The sequence below is a fragment of the Siphateles boraxobius genome, unplaced genomic scaffold, assembly GCF_051911475.1.
Source record: "Siphateles boraxobius isolate OS27281-9 unplaced genomic scaffold, OSU_SipBor_1 46, whole genome shotgun sequence".
In the NCBI taxonomy this organism is placed as follows: Eukaryota; Metazoa; Chordata; class Actinopteri; order Cypriniformes; family Leuciscidae; genus Siphateles; species Siphateles boraxobius.
This window is the reverse complement of record NW_027509097.1, coordinates 17,347,417-17,367,850: the sequence shown is the minus strand read 5'-3', so window position 1 is coordinate 17,367,850 and position 20,434 is coordinate 17,347,417. Positions and strand designations below refer to the sequence as shown.

Below are 20,434 nucleotides of genomic sequence, written 5' to 3'. Positions count from 1 at the left end.
TATATAAAAGAAACATGTGAAAATGGCTATTTAAATAATTGACAGATTAATTGACAGATTAATAAAACGAAAGAAAAAACTGCGACAGTATGCTGCTGAGTTTGGTTCCTTTCTGTGAGGCGCGGTGCTCCACAAACAAGTTGACGGAAAGGAAACCGAGACAGCAGTTTGTTTGTTTTCTTTATTTTACAAAAGCACAATGTTAATAATAATAATAATAATACATTTTATTTAAAGGCGCCTTTCTCGGCACTCAAAGACACCGTACAGGGATACATAAGACATTTAAAAGCACCAGAAATAAATAAACATTAAAAACAACAAAAAGAGGCAGAGCAATTGATATCAAGTGAGATTTGAACAGATGTGTTTTGAGTTGCAATTTGAAGTGGGAAAATGAATCGATGTTTCTGAGTTTGGGTGGTAATGAGTTCCAGAAATGTTGTGTTTTATTGCGAGTGTACACAAATATAAGTAAACACTTTGCTGTTTCGAATGATGTCCTGTATGAAAAAAATGAAGGAGTAACACACGACTCACACACACACAACATATTCCAGCATTGCAATCTTGACATCGCTGCCTGTTCATTATCAAAATAAAATTGTCAACCTAACATATAAAATTGACACTGCTCTGTTTAAATAGTCAGTAGTACAATTCGTGCCATTCACTGTAAGCACTGCTCCACTGGGATGTTTCCAAACACATTTTTGCGTATGTGAAGAGTGATGATTTTTTTCCGTCAATATTGGAACGTGTGTGAAGTACCAAGCCTATAATAAATAATAGTTTAGCATCCAAATACAATGCGGATATGGGAATATTTTGATTTGAATGAGAGTGTTACGTGGGCCCAACACCGCTTACTTTCACTTTCGCTTTAAATTATATTTTTGGCTTGTATTGTATATAGTTTTTTTTTCATTATTGTTTTGTTCTAAATATCATTAAATTTTAAGAATTTGTTGTGGAATATTCTTAGTGTATTTTTTAAGCATGCAGCAAATGATAGTAGGCTATTAATTGGTTAAAATTCTTACGATCGGTTAATAGTTAACCGGTTAATTAGCATCATCCCTGTATTAGTAGTTAGATCAAATTAGTGCAGAATCAACTATACGTTGTGATCGTGTCAAGGAGGAGCCAGTGCACGTGCATCATCAAAAGCGGTTGTTACGAAAAGTGCTGAGCTGAATTTTTGTGCCATCTGTGCACAACGGTGTTTTAAAAGAGAATAAAGTCAAATTAGCCCCATTGTATTCTGTATGCTTGGCTTAAGAATAGGGTCGTGTCAATTAAAAAAGGTCGCTCTTGAAAAAGTTTGAAAACCACTGTCCTACAGTCATGAAAAACTTAGAAACATCAAGTAATTTCAAAAGTGAGATTTAAAATTCTAAAAAGTCATGGAAATTTATTGAGTCAAAATCAGTGTTATTTTCATGTATTGCAATGGTATTTATTAATATTTAGTATTCGCTTATATAATTGTTTTTAATTTTGTGCCATTTGTCACTTTTATCCGTTTTTGAATTTATTTAATTTATAATATAAAATATTTCTATTAAAAAAATTTAGTATTTTTTTAGTACTTAAGTTAAACTTGAACTTATTAGTTTAACTTAGTTGCCATTTCAGCTTTATTTAAATTACCGAAAAAAAATTATTCGTTTTAGTTTAACAACAACACTTGATAGTATAAATTTGTCTTGTGATTCTAATCTCTATAAAATTAACTTAAGATTCGTATCCAATGAAAAATCATGTAAATTAATTGGTCATGGTCTGGGAACCCTCTTTATAGCTGGATTTTCTTGATCCAATCAAATCTCAAAATCAACCCCCACCTTTATTCTGTTTCAATTTAAAATGGCAAATTAAAGAAGTTTGGTGCGTTCTGAATGCTGTTTTTTCAAATGTAGTTGAATATCATTGACAAAGATAAAATAATTCAAGTCAGCTGACTCTTTGAGAATGAGCTGTCACACGTGGACTTCTCGCAGAAGTGTCAGCAGAAGTCTAAACTGCAGGCAAGCACACTTAAAGGATCACGTCCCCTGTGCACAATTACACATGCTTTCGTTCTTGTCTCTGTTCTGCATAACCACTTCTGCTCAGAGTTAACCACAGGCCTCTCCACCAGACCGACTCAGAGAATAATTGGCTCTGTGAACCATGTGATTAGATTTAATGGGAAGATGACTATGGGCAGAACTGTGTGTATAAAGGTGCTGTTGACTGTAAAGAAATTACACAGCTTTAAGTCAACATGCTTACCCAAAAAAAAAAACACTACACGTGCCAATTATGTGTGGATTGGTTTGGAGGAAAAAAGTACAAAACATTTTTTGGTAATTTGCTAAATGTTTTGTATTTTGTAATATTACTTTTATTTAAAATTTGATTGTTGTTTAGTTTCATTAGGTTAAGGGGAAGTGTGGAATTTCTGTCACTTATGATACCAAACAAAATGGCAAACATAATTTTCAAATGCTCCACCTGTCTTCCATTTTTCAACAATTTGTTTTTTCCCCAAACTCATCCCACAGGTTGAGCTTGTTACCCAATTATCTGGCCCACTTTTACCCATGTACATTTTAATCAGTCTCCTTTTGTTTTGTTTGTGTGTTTGTTTTACGTTTAGTGAGGAACCGAATGCTGTGTTTTTTTCTGTGACTTTACCTTTAAATCCCAAATGTCCTTCACCCCCCCCCCCCCCCCCCCCCCCCCCAAGATGTTTGTTTTTTAAATCTCTCTGAGTGCGGAAGAAGTTGCCACGGCTCTTTCCTGGGGCCAGTTTTGTACACATTGCCCGACAATAACCTTCCAGTGCCCGCAGTGTACACCTGGCTCTCAGGAAGCAGAGCATGTGTGATCCGAGGCGTATGTTAAAACAAACTCCCCATCAGCTGTCCTCTGCTCAGGAGAGCAGAATATGTTTACACTCCTTCCATGTCCACCTACAGTCTCTCCACCTCAGTAAACCTTGAATCCTGGAGCTACTGTTCTTGTTTGCTTCATATTGAGTTCTATCCGGAGGCCTGTGTGTGTGTTCATGGCCTTAGAGGACTGTTAAGAGTGTGAGGGTGTAAAACCGATGTTGTGGTGCCAGCTTTCTCTGTGCAGTGAGGCGTGGCCAGCGCGCCCCGAGTCTTCTTTACTCACCTGACACCGCGCTCTACTGGGAATGAGTTTTTGGAGGGGAACCAGCAAAGCACACAGCCTCTTCAATCTCTGTATCCTTCTCTCCTTTTCCCTAAAAGTTTCTCCTCCCAACCTCTCCATTCCAACACAAGTCCAAACAAACACTCAGCACCATTTTTTAAAAATCTTTAAAACCAATCACGTGCAAGCCAGGTGTATGTTATTGTTTATCATAATCTGGGCTGCCCTAAGACTTTTTTTTCTTTTCTTTTTGCAAAAAATATAAATACATTAATAACTTTTGATGAGATCTCATTTAAATGTTTTTTGCACTCAAAGAATATTTGACCAATTTAAGAAAACGTCATACTAATATTAAAGACATAAACATGTTCAAATTGAACTATACAAAATTCAATTATTTTTAATGAAAATGTAAAATTGTAAAATGTATAAATTTGCTTATATTTTAAGTAAAATGTATATTTAATATATATATATATATATATATATATATATATATATATATATATATATATATAAATGGGTGTGTACTATGGACATAAGGAAATTTTCCTGAGGTAAATGTAATGTTAGATGACAAGTTGTTTACAAGCTATTTTATTGACATCTTCCTGTGGTTTAATACTGATTGGGTGATGGCATAACAATTTTGTCTACACCGAACAAGAGCGTCACAATGCGGAAAAAGGAAAGAGTCCTTTAATGATAATAATAATAATTTGTTACATTTATATAGTGCTTTTTTGGGTACTCAAAGTGCTTTACATGGAAGGCGGGAATCTCCTCAATCATCACCAATGTGCAGCATCCACCTGGATGATGCGATGGCAGCCATACTGCGTCAGAACACCCCCATACACCAGCTTATTGGTGGAGAGGAGACGGAGTGATAAATCCAATCAGTAGCCTATATACAGTATATGGGAATGATTAGGAGGCCATGATGGAAAGAGGCCAATGGGCAAATTTAGCCAGGATGCCGGGGTTACACCCCTACTCCTACTACTTTTTTATTTTTTTTGAAAGACATCTTGCAAATTTTTTGTTTTTATTTATGACCACAGAGAGTCAGGTCCTCGGTTTAACATTTCATCCGAAGGACAGTGCTTTGACATTATAGTGTCCCCATCACTATACTGGGGCGTTAGGACCCACACATACCACAGGGTAAGGACTCTCTGCTGGCCTCACTAACACCTCTTCCAGCAGCAACCTGTTTTTTCCCAGGAGATTTCTCATCCAGGTACTGACCAGGCTCAACCCTGCTTAGCTTCAGTGGGTGACCAGTCTTGGGTTACAGGGTGAAATGGCTGCTGGCATTAGAATCAGTGTTTCTGTTTACACTGAAAACTGAGTTACATTTGCTCCATACTCATAGCTCTTTGCTATTTTTGTTTCAAATATATGGGGGTCATAATGCCATTTCATAACATTTTAATATTGTAAATAATTTTTTCATGAATATACTTTTGGAGATTTTTTTTAGTTTTTCTTTACAAACACCAATATACAGATACATTTTTAAATAAATGCTTAAATTGTGTACCTTTGTATTGAAAGTAATAATGTAGTGCTGGGTAAAAAATACTAGTAAAAGTACTGTGATAGAATACTAGTGGTGTTTATTTTTCTGAAACGCTTGTTTTACCTTTGTGGGGTTATGCTATTCTCGAGCATTGCTGTCTACATTGATCTAAAGCGGGAGCGTGTCTGCGGGGCCAACGCTGTTTCAGGGCTCCTGTTGTGTTGTACACTGTGTTCAGTCAGGCATTTCTGTGATGGAATTTAAAGTAGAGAATTCACCGGAGACTGCTGCACAGCGATCATCGCAGGCAGACGGCCGATTGGGGGGAGGGGGGGTATTTTTAGCGCTTGGCCACCTCCACCACCCGAGCATTATTAGGTGCAGAAAACTTCCGCCTACTGTGTATCTCATTCACAGGTCAGAGAGCAGAGACTTTGTTTTCTACAGCAGCAGGGAGCTCAAATCCCCCTAGAGTTGAACTGATCCTGGGTCAGTGAGAAGGCTGAAACTGAGTACATCGTACACCCCATCCATGCTCAAAGGTGCTACATTTATCAGAAAATAACCCATGAAAATAACCCACTGTCGCTGCAGGGGATTGTTTGTTCATTTTTTTCTAAATTGATTGCACCAAGCCGACCGCTGCACATAGCTGTGCTTTTCAAGTCAAATCTCTTTCTTAATGCTCACTGGTCATTAAGCACCTAAACAGTCTTAAAGTCTCTCAGAAAGAGTCAGATTGGCGGAGATTACAGAGCGTGTCTGATTTCATACGACATCATTTAATTTGGGGCATGGAAATGGGCAGGAGCAGCAGTGCTTATGGCAGTTTACTGCTAAACAAAATGTCACACAGGACGTTGATGATATTGCAAGTGTCATGCGAGCAGTAAGAGTTTCTTAAATGGCCTTTCATTTTGTGTGGCAGCTCACTGGCTTTGACATGAGTGGCAGCTCAATGCAAGATGCTTTTGAATTAAAGCCTCTTCTGCCAAAGCATTAATTATACAAAGATATTTTTTCTGCAGGGTGTTTTCTTCTTAAATGTCTAAAATTAAATACCAATCCATTTCAGTATCTGCGGTATGTGGTTTTATTAATGTGGCGCAACAGAAGTATGAAAGTGGAGCAGTTTTTAGCCTATTTGATAAAGATGTTCTGGCCTGGAGGTTGTCTCTAAAATTTGGAACGTGGCTTGCATTCCGACCATACCTTTTGTGCGTGTTCTCCAACTTAATGCACAATGTCATTTTGAAGTTGCATTGAGCAGTTAATCCTTTTTTTTTCCCCTCATCATGAACCTTGATGTTATCGGCACCATCACGTCGCAAGGGGAACCTGGGAGGAAGTGCACTACTTCTGTTTCCCTGATCCAAAGATAACGTCTCCTCCCATCTCAGTCTCTTTCTCACACTCTCTGCCACTTTTGCTCTGCCACGTGTTCCTATTTCACACATCCAGAGTCTTTTCCTCCACCTGTTTTTTTTCCATCTTCTTTTGCAGTTTTTTTTTTCTTAGCAACCTATCTGTTCCTCTGTTTTACCGTGCCCCGTCACTCTTTCCATACACAGATTTTGACTTCAGTGTTCCCGGCTCCATGAAGCTGCACAATCTCATTTCAAAGCTGAAGAAGTGGATCAAGATCCTGGAAGCCAAGACGAAGCAGCTGCCTAAGTTCTTCCTGATAGAGGAGAAATGCCGTTTCCTTAGCAACTTCTCGGCCCAGACTGCCGAAGTGGAGATCCCGGGAGAGTTCCTCATGCCTAAGCCCACACACTATTACATCAAAATTGCCAGGTAACAATTAATACACACCAGAAATTGGGTTGTGCTGGTCGACTGATCATTTAGTCATCTATTAACTGACTTGTTGATCTGTCTTAAGGAAGTCATAAATAATTAGCCTAGTTTCAACAATACCTGATTAATTTTGCTGCATCACATATATTAACCCTCAAAATCACAAAAAAAACGAAGCTAGTCAGCCTCACTAATCATCTATTCACCCAACTAGTTAGATTTATTTTTGCAAATTGCATCTGTGTAGGGGCCAGCAAAAACCAGATCTATCCTAATTATTCAGGACTGCCTTTAGGACTCGTAGGTGGTTTTTGATTAAATTTTTTTTTATCCTCCCATTGGAGTTCTAAGCTAGACTCCAGCTGAGACCTTAATTCTTTGATTACTTTGTCACTTACCCATCATTTTCTCTCTCACCCTCTTACTCTACCTCCTAAGGTTCATGCCCAGGGTGGAGATTGTTCAAAAGCACAACACAGCTGCTCGACGCCTCTACATCCGCGGGCACAACGGCAAGATTTATCCATACTTGGTGATGAATGACGCATGTCTGACGGAGTCCCGCAGAGAGGAGCGTGTGTTGCAGCTCTTGCGGCTACTCAACCCCTGCCTGGAGAAGAGGAAAGAGACCACCAAGAGACACCTCTTCTTCACAGGTACTGCGGTAACCACAGATCACACAGAAACGGTCCCTTCCCCATGACTACATCTATTTATGTCAGTGCTTTGGACATGACCTTTCGTTTCAATGACCAGGTTCAAGTCTGAAGTTTATTTGTAATAAATAAATAATCAAAATAAAATCATGTAGAAGTATACTTAAAACATTAGAAAAGAATAAAATTAAATAAATTATTTTAAATACATTTTTACTTCTCAATGACATATATTTTAAATTGTGGCATACATGTGTTCAGATCTGCCCCATTTGAATGCTGTCCATTTGCGCTCAGTGCTGGACTCAATGGCCTAGTTGCTGTCAGATAGATTGGTGGAGGTAGAAGAGAAGAAAAAGAGGCTGGATTAGGGTGAAAAGTTCCAGAAAAGCTGTGTGGTTGTAACAGAAGAAAAAAGAGAGGGGACTGGAGCAGAAGGAATGAAAATGAGGTTGCTTTTCTCCCTGTGGAGACTAAGGGAGGAAGATCTAAATTGTCTTTTTTGTGACAGACACATTAAAGATGAAACTCTTTCAGGTTAAAGGTCCATGGTGCCACGTTTTAGCTTTTCGCTGGAACATTTTGTCTTTACTTTTTTAAATGAAAAGAAAAGAGGTTGATTTTGATGCTGTAACGTAATTAATAATCTTAGGGATGGTTAAATGCACATTCTATTTTATCATGAATTAATGCATTTCTCTCAGGTATGAGATGTCCCAGAGGTCATGTGACATGCTTGCCAGCAGAGTATATCCTCCTTAAATCTGTTGTCTTCCCAGTCCCAAGGGTGGTGGCGGTGTCTCCTCAAATGCGGTTAGTGGAGGACAATCCATCGTCTCTGTCTCTGGTGGAAATATACAAGCAACGATGTGCTAAGAAAGGCATTGAGCACGACAACCCCATTTCCCGCTATTATGACCGGCTTGCGACTGTTCAGGCTAGAGGAACTCAAGCCAGCCATCAGGTATGCCATGAATAATGTAAAAACTATATAAATTAAAAAGGTATGAAAATTTCATGAAATTGCTATGGACATGTTAAATATATTTTTTCCTATATTTATATTTTATATAAAGATTTGGATGCCTAATGGTAGTGAACATAGTAATAATTATATATAATAATAATAATAATAATAATAATAATAATAGAATAACAATAGATTTGACTTGGGGAATAATAAAAAACAATAAATACACTAACTTTTTGATTTTGGGTGGAAATGAACTGGACATTTACCCTAATGTGCAGTTAAGTAAATGAACCAATAAAATAGCTTTTCTATCTTTTCAAGTCATCTTTTTTGTCCATGTTTTAAGGTCCTGCGTGACATTCTAAAGGAGGTCCAGGGCAACATGGTTCCTCGTAGCATGTTGAAGGAGTGGGCTCTGCACACCTTCCCCAACGCCACAGACTACTGGACTTTTCGCAAAATGTTCACCATCCAGCTTGCTCTAATCGGCCTGGCTGAGTTCATGCTGCACCTGAACCGTCTCAACCCAGAGATGCTGCAGATCGCACAGGTACCTGAATGACTTGACGTAATGAAACTGATCTCATACTTTACACTAGCTCTCTTTCATCAAATATACATGCATCCAATTAGTCCAAAGCAGTGTGTTGGGTCATCACCCATGCTTCAGTTTTTGTTGGCCACTCTCTAGCTGTCCTGCAACATTTGCGATATGGTATCGGGTCAGTGCAGGTCCGCAGAGTGCATTTGAAAGTCTTTTACTAGATATGTGCGTCAAACAAGCACCTCATCCTATGATTCTTATCTGCAGTTTTCTGACAGGCGGACGAATGGGCGGCTAAGTGGGTATAGTAAGCCCCCTTGCTGCCGGTTCCACTCTACAGATCTCATTAGGCACTGGGAGATTATCACGGCAGGCAGAGCGGACAAGCAGATATGTGCTGTCTTTGTCTCCGTCTCTCTCTCTCAATAACGCACACAAACCATCATGCATTTCCCTGGTGTATCACTTCCAGGGTAGCTTTCCGTTTGACTTCAGATATTGAGATTGGTCCTGTGCAGGGTCTAAATACTGAACTTAAATCACGTTTGAACATGTTCTTATTGTGCTTGGAGTTTCACAATATTTGAGTGACACCATCATTATTAAACAAAAAAATCTAAATTTAGACCATTATTCAGATAATTATATTATTATATGAAATGTAATCTTAAACATGTTGTCTGTGAAATACTTTATTGGTGATGACGACGCTCTACGTCAAGGGCATCAGTAGGCAAATGGAGACTTTTATTCATATGCTGAAATGCTGATGCAGACCACAGTGGGTGTAGGATCGATACTTCCTCCCATTTTTGTGGTCGGATGTCTACAACGCTATCCATTTTTTCCCAGAGTGCTATAGATTAGCTGTTTTCTGATGTTCCTCCCACTTGAGTCCCACATGGGCAAATGGGCTCCTTTCCCAAATTTTCTTTATTTCTCTGGATGGAAACTAATGACATGGCGCCACATGATATTTATCTCTCAAAGTTAGCTGAAGTCTGCAAATTGTACTTTTGGTTTGACAAGGTCAGATTCTCCGAGATTAATTAAATGACACACCCTTATGTGTTGTTCCCCCAACAGGACACAGGAAAACTCAATGTATCATACTTCCGCTTCGATATTAATGATGCCACTGGTGATCTGGATGCCAACCGGCCCGTCCCCTTCAGGCTGACGCCCAACATCTCTGAGTTCCTGACCACCATCGGTGTATCTGGACCCCTCACGGCTTCAATGATAGCGGTAGCACGTTGCTTTGCTCAGCCTAACTTCAAGGTACGCTTTACGGAGAACTAGAATAATGAAGAATGAGATTCTAGACTTTCAGTCTCTAGGATTCTAGACCCACTCTCGATCTGTTTCTCCTCTCAATCAGGTCGATGGCATCTTGAAAGCAGTTCTTCGGGACGAAATCATCGCTTGGCATAAGAAAACGCAGGAGGATACATCCATGCCTCTGTCCCCAGCTGGACAACCTGAGAACATGGACAGCCAGCAGCTGGTGTCTCTGGTCCAGAAAGCTGTGACAGCCATCATGACCCGCCTTCACAACTTGGCTCAGTTTGAGGGTGGTGAGAGTAAAGTAAACACGTTAGTGGCAGCCGCCAACAGCCTGGACAACCTGTGCCGCATGGATCCTGCCTGGCACCCCTGGTTGTAGGTTGTGTAAAGAAAGAAATCCTGGCAGATCTCAGATAAAGGCAATACTGTGAAAGAGAATGTCAGAGTGGATGAATTTGTCCTGCACATGTTTAAAAAAATGCCTTGGTTTGAATTCATGTATTTGGAAGGGGTTATAAAATGTGCAAACTGTAATTTAAAAAAGAACATGATATTACCTAAGATCTTTAGTATTCACTGTTATATTCACAGGTTAGAGATACATGCAGCTTTGTTTGGTTGGACAGAGACTATTGTAAAACTGATGAGCTTTGTAAAGTGCTTTTGTTGAGACTGTCGTGATTGTCAGCGAAGAAGTGTGACGATACAATACAACCTTTGAGAAAATACTGTTTCAACAGCCTTTTCTTGGCTCCACACTGGAAAAGGGAAGCAGCTATCCCAGCAGATTTTATGCAACTCCCATCAAGCTCTCCTTTTACGCCTCTGCCATTTCTCTCTGACTGACGGCAGCCTTTTAATTTACATGAATCAACACTCAGAAATGTTCAGCATGTTGTTGTGTTTCATTATTTAAAATTGTCTGTGGGTTTTTTTTTTCTTTTTTTACCTTTGTACATGTAAAAATTACATTGCATCCCTTAATTGCTTGTACTTTTCTACAGGTTTGTGCAATTTAAAGCCACCATGTTATTGTCAAACATTCTACTGTAGATAATTTTTCCCCCAAAATACTCTGGAAAGGCAGAGACTTATGAGCGTTAAGACTGGGGTAGCTTTATATTTAGCTCATTTTTAGTTACTCATAGCACATACAATTATTTTATCCGTTATTACAGCTCAAGGGTTTTCAATTTTGCCTTTTTAGGAGTGTCCCAAAGCGTTTGTATCTCAATGATGCACCTAAAAGCATTTTTGTATACATTCCCCTCTTTTGTAAAGGTACAGGATATTGTGCCAACATATGGAAAGTTACCTCGGCAATGTAAATATGCATTTTGTTTTAATAAAATGCTCTTTTTCAAGAAAAAAATCCATTGGTGTTTTCATAAGAATGTCTGTGGATGTGTAGCCCGGCTGTGATATGCATCTCTGTGGGTGGTTGATTGAAGGACACTTTCAGAAAGAATAACCTTGTTGATTGCCTGAAGTGCAGGAGAAGACCTGAGTGAGAGCACGCCGTGGAGTCATTCGCATCAGGTCAGATCTCAGTCTGCTTTTCCTTCTTTATTGCACCCTGTCAATATATCTCACCCAGCGCCGTCTTCTCAGAGTTACACATGCTGTCAGTGCTTGCTTCAATCCCATAAACCATTGCTTCAACCCTGTATGCTTGCACAGCTCAGGTGCTTATCCTTCTTCCTCTGATCTCTCTCCAGCCCCTTTCTAACATCAGTAAGGGACCATACACTCCCATTTTTGTCCTCCTTTTGAGGTCCTTTGCCAAACAGTCCTGGGGGCTGATGTAGAACTACACTGTCTGAACTTGAAAGCGCTGCAATATTTAACTCTGAATGTGAGCGATGTGCCCCCCCCCCCCCCCCCCCCCCCCCCCCATAACACACACACACACACACACACACACATTGCCTGTTGATGTCTAGACTGATAGGAGGAGGATGTGGGCTAACTGATTGATGGAGCCCCCTCGGGGAGAGCTGTGGTTGGCAGACACATGGAGGACAAACAAACCACCATTTCATCACAATGAGAGAGAAGAGAAGAAGAAAATAATCTTGATCTTCATCTACCTGCTAAAATTCAGTAACGTTCAAGAGTGAAAGTTGAATGAGAATTCATTTTTTTTGGTCAAGATGGAGCTGAGGGAGTGGCAAATCTTTTCTTCTGTATTGTGACGTACATCCGGTGAAACGTGTTTCCCTACGAAAAAAAAGTAGGGAAGGAACTTTCCTAAGGAACTTAGGGTTCTATTCATCAGTTGTTGATTGCACGATCGTATTTCAATTGGCTCCATCCAGTCAATTGTAAGAGATGCACTGTTTAAGCGGACTAAATAATTGTGAAGTTCAGCATACATCACCAAAGAGAAGAACAAGTTATGAATTTTTAATAATAAAAAAAACTAACAGACTTGTATTCTGCATGTTTGGAATTGGTCATCTTTTACAGTGATGTTTCAGATTAATTTGGGACTAAATTAGGATTACCGGTAGTAATGTGGCCAAATACTAGAATGGAAGCAGTATCGTTATTTAAACTATTTAATCATTCATTGCTTCATAGGGTGCCTGGTATAATTCCAGCTAAAGCCAGTTTAAGTTGGTTTTACCCAAGGTTATTTGGCAATAGCCTGGCTCCGCCCTCCTACGCACTTCCGCTCAATTTCATTTTCCTTCAGTACTACGTCTGGGATTGCGCTGTAGACTTTGGTTTTCTCCGATAAATTTTTTACCGGGCCAATCAGCGAACAGAGGGAGTGGCTGAGAACGATGACGTTGATGTCGACTCGTGCGTTATTTTTAGTTGTAGTTCAAAATAAGAAAGATGCGAGCGAAGCCATTCGGTCCGTTGTGGCAACGCTGCCGAATATCAAGAAGTTAAAGCCGGAGCAAGAACAATCTTTGCTTAGTTTTGTGTTTATGGCCATCCTCCCACGGGGTTCGGGAAAAGACATATGTCACGACCAAACGTTAGCGATTGGTGAGTGACTCTGGGCAGATCCAATAGTTTTAGACTTCAATAGAATACCCGCCTACAAGGAAGTTAACGCTTGTCAATATAGCGGTGCCAGACTCTCTGTACAAATGAAATGTACGAGAGTCTGGTAGAACCAGGCTAATTTGGCAAGTCCAGTTGTATTTGAATTAAACCAGATTGATACAGATCCCTTCCAGTCATTAGTGTGAAATCAAAATATCCAAATAAATGGATGTTGAAGTGACTTACAGATTCTGACCTTGTTTCCTAATATGAGCCGACAGCTGCAGGCTCACGATAAAATGTGTAAACGCTAAGCTGACATGAGCAAATGTGTCCGTAGAATGTCACCTATAAACTACAAACATTACCTCTTTTTTTCACACCCTAGACAAATTACAGCATCCTGTGTTCCTCTTATCCGCGATCTTACCGAGTGTGCCTTGAACCGAAGAAAATGTCATTTAACGCCTCTACACAGGATTTGAATTGGAATTGTTTTTGCTGAATAGCAGAATTCTCATACAGTTGAGCAACCATTATTTTCTGCTGCTACAAATTAATGGCAAAAGTTTTCAAGGTGATGCTCTGTGGTGCATTACCAAGTAAAAGTCATTTGAAGGAGTGCCTTGTTCTAGTACTGGGAACAGTTGAGCTCTTTAAGGATAGCTTTTGCACCTGCCTCTTTGGAGGACCCCTCTTGAAAGATGTCCAAGAAAACAAGATATAAAGTTGTTAATAAGTTGAGGCCTGGTTACTTTGGTCTTTATAAATCATGGGTGTTCAATCCTACAGAGTTCAGCTTCAACCTGCTCCAACACATCTGCCTGTGAGTTTCTAGTAACCCTGAAAACCTTGACTGGGTCTGGTTCAGATGCATTTCATTTGTGTTCAGACTAAACTCTTCAGGAAGGGGGCCTTTCTGGAGTAGGTTTGGACACCCTTGATATAGACGGACCAGAGTTAATCAAGATTTTCCTTGAATTTGCAACTTTATATCTTTTTTTGGTAATCTTTCAAGATTCGTTCTCCAAAAATGCAGGTGTGTGTGAAGGAATTTTTTTAATTAATCATTATTAACTTCTTTTCCTCGCAGGATATGTATGTGCTTTTGATACCTAAATGTCCCCAACACTTTGGCCAAAGTCAGTGTGTGTCTGACGCATCTGAATATAACAAAAGGGGAAATGAAACTAAACTCATGACTTTGAGTAACAAAGTGAAGTAAACAAGAAATCCAGGTTTGCTTTTACTTAGTAACAGAAGAGTTTGCTGAATTATATATTTGTAGAATATATTAGATAAAAATGATATACTGATGAGTAATGTCATGTTACCTTTGCTATGCTCCTGATCTATAAAAACTGTTGTTCTCTTTTTGCTGGTTGGATTCTCTCTGAAAATGGTCTGAGGCAGCTGGTTAGTGGAACATTAGAGATCTTATTCCCAAGTGTCATTGTTCATAGGGGGCGAGACGTTGTCCGGTTCAGAGTGAGGCTCTTGGACGAGGTTCTGATGTGGTTAGGTAGCTATAATTCTTAGGCTGTTAGTGAAAGTTCTAGAAAACTGAGACGCTTACACGAAGGTGTAATGTGTCATTCATTCATTCAAATCAATAACAACGATATCAGCTTACTTAGTATGTACTTGAAGTATATCAGGGTGGGATGCACATCATTGCAATCTTTCAGAATTAACAAAAGTAAAAAAGTGTTTTTCAAAAACAAAAGTTACAACATAGGAAACTAATGCGGTCAGAGTAGCTACAATTTGGCGTCAACCAACGCGGTCAGAATGGGAGTCACCTGAGGATAATATTGCAGGTGTCAGGGATACCTGGTTTAACTTCAGTCAGGTGCATAGGGGAAAATCTAAAACATGCCCGAGGCCATCGCAGGACCACAATCTGTCCTCGGTCAGCTGTAGCATGTGGCGCTCCTTCAAATGACTTTTACTTGGTAATGCACCACAGTGCATCACCTTGAAATTATGCATCCCCATTGGCTTGTTTCTGGGTATTGGTCCTCTCAGCTTAAGGCCCCTGGCAATCAGAGGCCCTGGGCAGGAGTAATGGGCCAAAATGACCCATTACTCCTGTCCATAATCTGCCCATAGCTTATTTAGTCAAGGTATCAGCGTTTAAGTGGCTTGCAGTAAAATTCATTCTTCCTGAACAAATAACCACTGATTTCATTGACTAGCTGGTTGGAGAGGTACATAGTGTCATTTTGTTTGGTGAGGCTAAATTACTCATTGCAAAGCTTCTCTAAAATGAACCTCTGCTGAAAGTATTAGCTTCATTACCTGAACTTTCCCAATTCTCCTCCTGAGATCATTCTCTGCAGTTCCTCTGTCTTTGGGTGCTCGTCAGAAACACTTCACGTCCTAAACCAATTAACCAAGCTCTTCTCAGAGTGCCCTGATCTCCTGACAGGCTGGGAGGAGAGGCTGTTGTGCGTCTGACAGGATCTCTCCCCGCTTCTCCTCCCAGTTCGCTGATTTAATTTGTTTGGTAATATGAGGATTGGCGTGTTCAGCCCAGATTCACTGCAAAGTGAAATTGGACAAGGGCATTGGAGCTTCAACATGTAAAACTGTCTCACCTTGACAGCTGGCTGAGTGGACTAGGGATTGCCTGCAGAGATACCTGAAAGGACCACACACACAAATTCAGTCTCCATCGTATGGGTTCAGGGGACATCATGATGGAGAAAACCTATGTAGTGTTTGTTAAAGGGAGGAATAGAGACACTTTGTAAATCTCTTGATCATTTTGGTTGCTGAACAGTGAACTTTTCCCAAATTGTCCAAAACACAGTTAATATACACTTTCTCTTGTCCATCAGCCTATAGAAAAACAAAATGGAAACTGTTATTCACTGTGTTTTATTTATCTCACTTTCTACTCCATAACTCTGTTTAGATGGAGAAACGCTGACACTGCAGCTACAGAAGATAATCAACTTTATCCAAATGTCAGTGAACATTACTTGGGTTGATTCCAGCCCGTCAGATCCTCTGCTCTTCATCATAGATCATACAACTTTGACTGACATTAATGGATTCCTGTGGGATTTTGCAGAATGCGGAGTATTTAAAGTTAACGTGTGTACATTGGAAATTTTATTTCCCCAGAAAGTGTAAACACTGTGCCACTTCCAAAACATAGCTGACCATTCTGACCAGCCCAGCAACACTGATTCAACCAATGGTGTGAGTTTGGGGCAGGGCTATCTGTTAGATTGACCAATGGCAGATAGGTTAAGTATTCTGCAAACCTGTTTGAAAACAGTTATTATTTTTGCTATTTTGTTTGGTGTCATTATAGGCGCATAAATTACACACTTCACTTTTAAAAGACCCCATAAATTGGCTTAATGAATGCAACTTTGTTTTCTATAATAACAGGAAGTTTGGGCAGGGCATATCATGGGAGTTGTCCGTTTTTTAAAATGGCTAATAGGCTTGAAGGGACAGTTCACCCAAAAATGAAAATTGTCATAATTTACTCACCATCATGTTGTTTTAAACCTGTATGAGTTTCTTTGTTCTTTTGAACGCAAAATAATATATTTTGAAGAATGTTGCAAATAAAATGGTTCTGGTCCCCATTGACATCCATGGTATATATTTTTTTTAATACTATGGAAGTTAATGGGGTCTGGCAAATTTTTGGTTACTCATATCTTCTTTTGCAATCGGAAGAATAAAGAAACATACGGATTTAAAACAACATGATTGTGAGGAAATTATGACAGAATTTTCATTTTTGGGTGAACTGTGCCAATAGGTTACCCCGGTTTTCTGAAACATCGAGTGGAGAGATCCACCTATGGGAAGGGCATCTGTACCTGACCTCTGCAGAAGCATCCAATTGCACCAAGTCTGGCAAGACAGACAGAAGAGCGCAGCCAATGCCAGGTAAGGCCCCACCCCTTACATGCGTGCATATAAAGTCTGCATGCACTGCTGTTCTCCAGTCAGTATATTCGCTTCTCGTGCGGTAAGCGGGGCAAAGCTGGTGGATCTCTCCACTAGATGTTTCAGAGAACCGGGGTTACAACAGTAACCTATTGTTCTCTTTCATAATCTCGTGTTCGAGATCCACCTATAGTAGAGACAACTAGGCTCCCCGATTAACCAATACACTCACAGTGAGGTTCTGTAAGCCAGTTAAAGACGGTCACCCAAAGGGGCGGTGCCTGACACGTCCCATAATCATGAACTCACCATACTGACGCACACACATAACTGCTGTGTACAGGCAGGACATGAAACGTGTGTTACACACACAAGAGAAGGAACGGTTAAGACGAGACCACCCCCAAAACAGAATGTGCTACCCAGGTTCTGGTGACATCCAGCCGGTAGTAACGCACAAATGTATGGGAATAAGCCCAGATGGCAGCAGAGCAAATGTCCTGGAGCGATACTCCCCTGAATAGAGCCCAAGAGGTGGCTAAGCCCCTGGTGGAATGAGCTCTGTTGACCCCTGAGGGCTGCACTCCCTCCGATTCATATGCCATTATTATAGCGTCCACAAGCTAATGTGAGAGGCATGGCTTAGATATGGGACTCCACTTGCGAGGGGATGCCCATGAAATAAGAGCTGGCCACTCTTCCGGAAAGCACTGGTCCTAGCCAAAAATGTCTGTAAGGCATGGACAGGACACAGGGCATTCAGCCTTTGATCCTCCGCAGAGGAAAAAATGGGGAGGGTGAAAAGCGGACAGCTCTAACACCTCCGATGTGAACGCAGGGAAGCATTTTGGCATGAAGGCCGGATTAGGCTTAAGGAAAACCTTATCTCCACCAAGAGAGAATTTAGTGCACAAGGAATGGACTGAGAGTGCATGTAGCTCACTGACACGTTTAGCTGATGCCAAGGCCAAAAGCAAAGCTGTCTTGAAAGACAGCAGCTGTTGGGAAATATTTCCCAGGGGCTCAAAAGGGAATTGAGACAGAGCCTCCAGCACCATGGAGAGGTCCCATTCAGGGGGAAATCACTGCCAGGTAAACCTTAATCATGGAAAAGGACCTGCCCTTATCCATAAGGTCTTGAAGGAAACACAAAATATCAAGAACTGCGCACTGATATGATGTGAGACCACGCCCATCACACCACCCTTTGAGGCGCCACGTCTGGACGTATAACAGAAGGAAAAGCATATAGCAGCACTCTGGGGCAAGGGTGGGCCAGTGCATCTACCCCGAGGGGTGCGTCCTCATCCTTTAGCGAGAAGAACATGGGACAATGGGAGTTTTCGCACGTGGCAAATAGATCTGTGGTTGTCTGTCCGAATCTTATCCATATCATACCCACTATCTGAGGGTGGAGGCGCCAATCTCCATAGAGTAGATTCCCCCTTGATAGAAGGTCCACGCCTCTGTTCAGAACATGAGTCGTGTAACAACAAGAAAAATCGCCTGCTCCACACCAAAAGCTTGTAAGGTAGAGCGTGAAGTTTCGACGAGCGCACGCCATCTTGACGGTTTATATATGCCACAGCTGTGGTATTGTCGCAGCGTAGGAGCACATATTCCTGCAGGCGAGGCAGAAAATAATTCAGAGCTTTCCAAAAGGTCAAAAGCTCTAAATAATTTTGCCGCTGAATGTAGTCTGCTCTGCCACAGACCATTCACCGTTCTGCCCTCCAGGATGGCACCCCAGCCTGTTAAGGACGCATCTGTGGTAACAACTTTCCGCAACATAATCGTCCCCAGAGGGGTTCCCTGTGCGTAAAAGTCCACGCTCTTCCAGTGGCGTAGAGCTGCCGTGCAGGTGCGCGCCGCTGTTAAAGCGTGGGAAAGATCGCCTAACGGGCTGAAATGTAGTGACAAAACCCATTTCATGAACGTGCTCATACTCAGGAGTCCTAGGGGCAAAACCTGGATAGATGAAGCCATAAGACCCTGCAGCCTGAGGCAAGTCTGAAATTGCACTTTCACCCCCTCTCTGAACTGCGACAGACAGCCCATTAGGGAGAGACGTGCTCGCATGGAGACTGAGTTCAGCTCCAAGCCCAGGAAGATCACACTCTGCCTGGGTGTAAAATTGCTTTTGTTCACATTCACCCTGATCCCGAGAGATATGATGTGTGTGAGCACACGGCAGGTGTCCTGCAACACTTTCTCCTTTGATTCGGCTATTATAAGCCAATCGTCTATGTATGTCAAAATCCTCAGACCTGACATTCTCAGGGGAGTTAAGCTCGCTTCCGCTTGTGTTTCGAGTTCAGTTCAAGGGTTTTCCAACCGTGACAGGAGTCGTTTTCCCCCAGGGCTTAGCAGAGGGTGGATTGCTCTGTCGTGGCGGGGGTTTGTTGTGGGGCTTTTCCTTGCCCTGATGGAAGTCACGTCCCGAGACAGGGGTTAGGCAAACGCGCAGGGGGCACCTGGCTTGGGGCCGCCTTTTTCTGGAAAGGCATAACTTGAAGGCCTCGTTTTCCTTTTTCTTGTCGTCGTATCGTTGCTGCATCAATGCGATGGCGAGGCCAAAAAGAGCCCGGTCAGGCTCTACCGGGGCGCCCCCTCTTCCCACTGTCTGGTTCAGCCACAGCACACACTCTCCCACCACAGATAGCGCCATGGAGCGCCCGCAGGTTTGGACTATGTCTCCCATCCGATTCAGAAAAGCCAAGCTTGACACACTGGGTCGCGGCAACCTTAAGGCAGCGTTGCAGGAGTTTTTCTGGGCAGCATCAGGCAATGACTGCAGTTCTCCGGGTTCTCCAAAGCCTTTTCCGCTTGCTTAAGGCCCAAGCAGACCACGCAGAATGGGTGAAGGTCCTTCGCGACAATCAGCACACCACACGCGCAGAGATTGCGAGAAGCGAATGTAAACTGGAGAACAGCAGCGCATGCAGGCTTTATATGCCCGCAGGTAGGGGGGTGGGGCCTTACCTGGCATTGGCTGTGCGCTTCTGTCTGTTTTTGGCAGACTTGGTGCAATTGGATGCTTCTGCAGAGGTCAGGTACGGATGCCCTTCCTACAGGTGGATCTCGAACACGAGACGATGAAAGAACTTTGTCACAGCTATGAATCATGATTTGGTACTTGCTAGTTGATGGTATCTCATTCTAGATAGATGTTCCATTGGATAAAAATATATGTAGTGCAGGGTGATTCATCAATATTCTTGGTCTGTTTTCCTTGAAGAGAAAGACTGTATGTTTTAAATGTGTGTATCAAATGGATCAAAAAGCACAACTATTTATATAGTAGCCTATATGATGAGCTGATAAGTTAAGTAACACGAATCAGCTTACAAATGTTTTAGTGTTATGTTATTGTCATATTTATGCAATGCAAATTAAGCTGAAATTACTGAATAAAATTATAATATCCAGCTGGTGGGTTAATTAGATAAAGTACATTAAACCGTGCACTGCCCTGTTCTTTTGCACTGCAGACATTATTCCCAGACTCTCTGCTTAGTTGTCCTGAGAGACCGACACCAGGAGCATCTTAAGTCCGGCTCATT

At 41.4% G+C, this 20,434-nt stretch overlaps 2 protein-coding genes across 3 annotated transcripts in view; both read left to right on the top strand.

Annotated features, from left to right (window-relative positions):
* trrap (transformation/transcription domain-associated protein) overlaps nt 1–11,325 on the top strand; it is a 93,425-nt gene extending 82,100 nt beyond the window's left edge. For both annotated transcript variants that reach the window (XM_077201122.1, XM_077201121.1), the window contains exons 66-71: nt 6,265–6,490; nt 6,932–7,149; nt 7,929–8,113; nt 8,469–8,672; nt 9,753–9,947; nt 10,048–11,325. In XM_077201122.1, coding sequence (XP_077057237.1) covers nt 6,265–6,490; nt 6,932–7,149; nt 7,929–8,113; nt 8,469–8,672; nt 9,753–9,947; nt 10,048–10,332 — 1,313 coding nt within the window. In that variant the 3' untranslated portion in view covers nt 10,333–11,325. The remainder of the gene's footprint in view (nt 1–6,264; nt 6,491–6,931; nt 7,150–7,928; nt 8,114–8,468; nt 8,673–9,752; nt 9,948–10,047) is intronic.
* The window catches only part of shisa9a (shisa family member 9a), a 736,130-nt gene that overhangs the window by 15,966 nt on the left and 699,730 nt on the right, over nt 1–20,434 (top strand). The gene's annotated exons all lie outside the window — the stretch shown is intronic.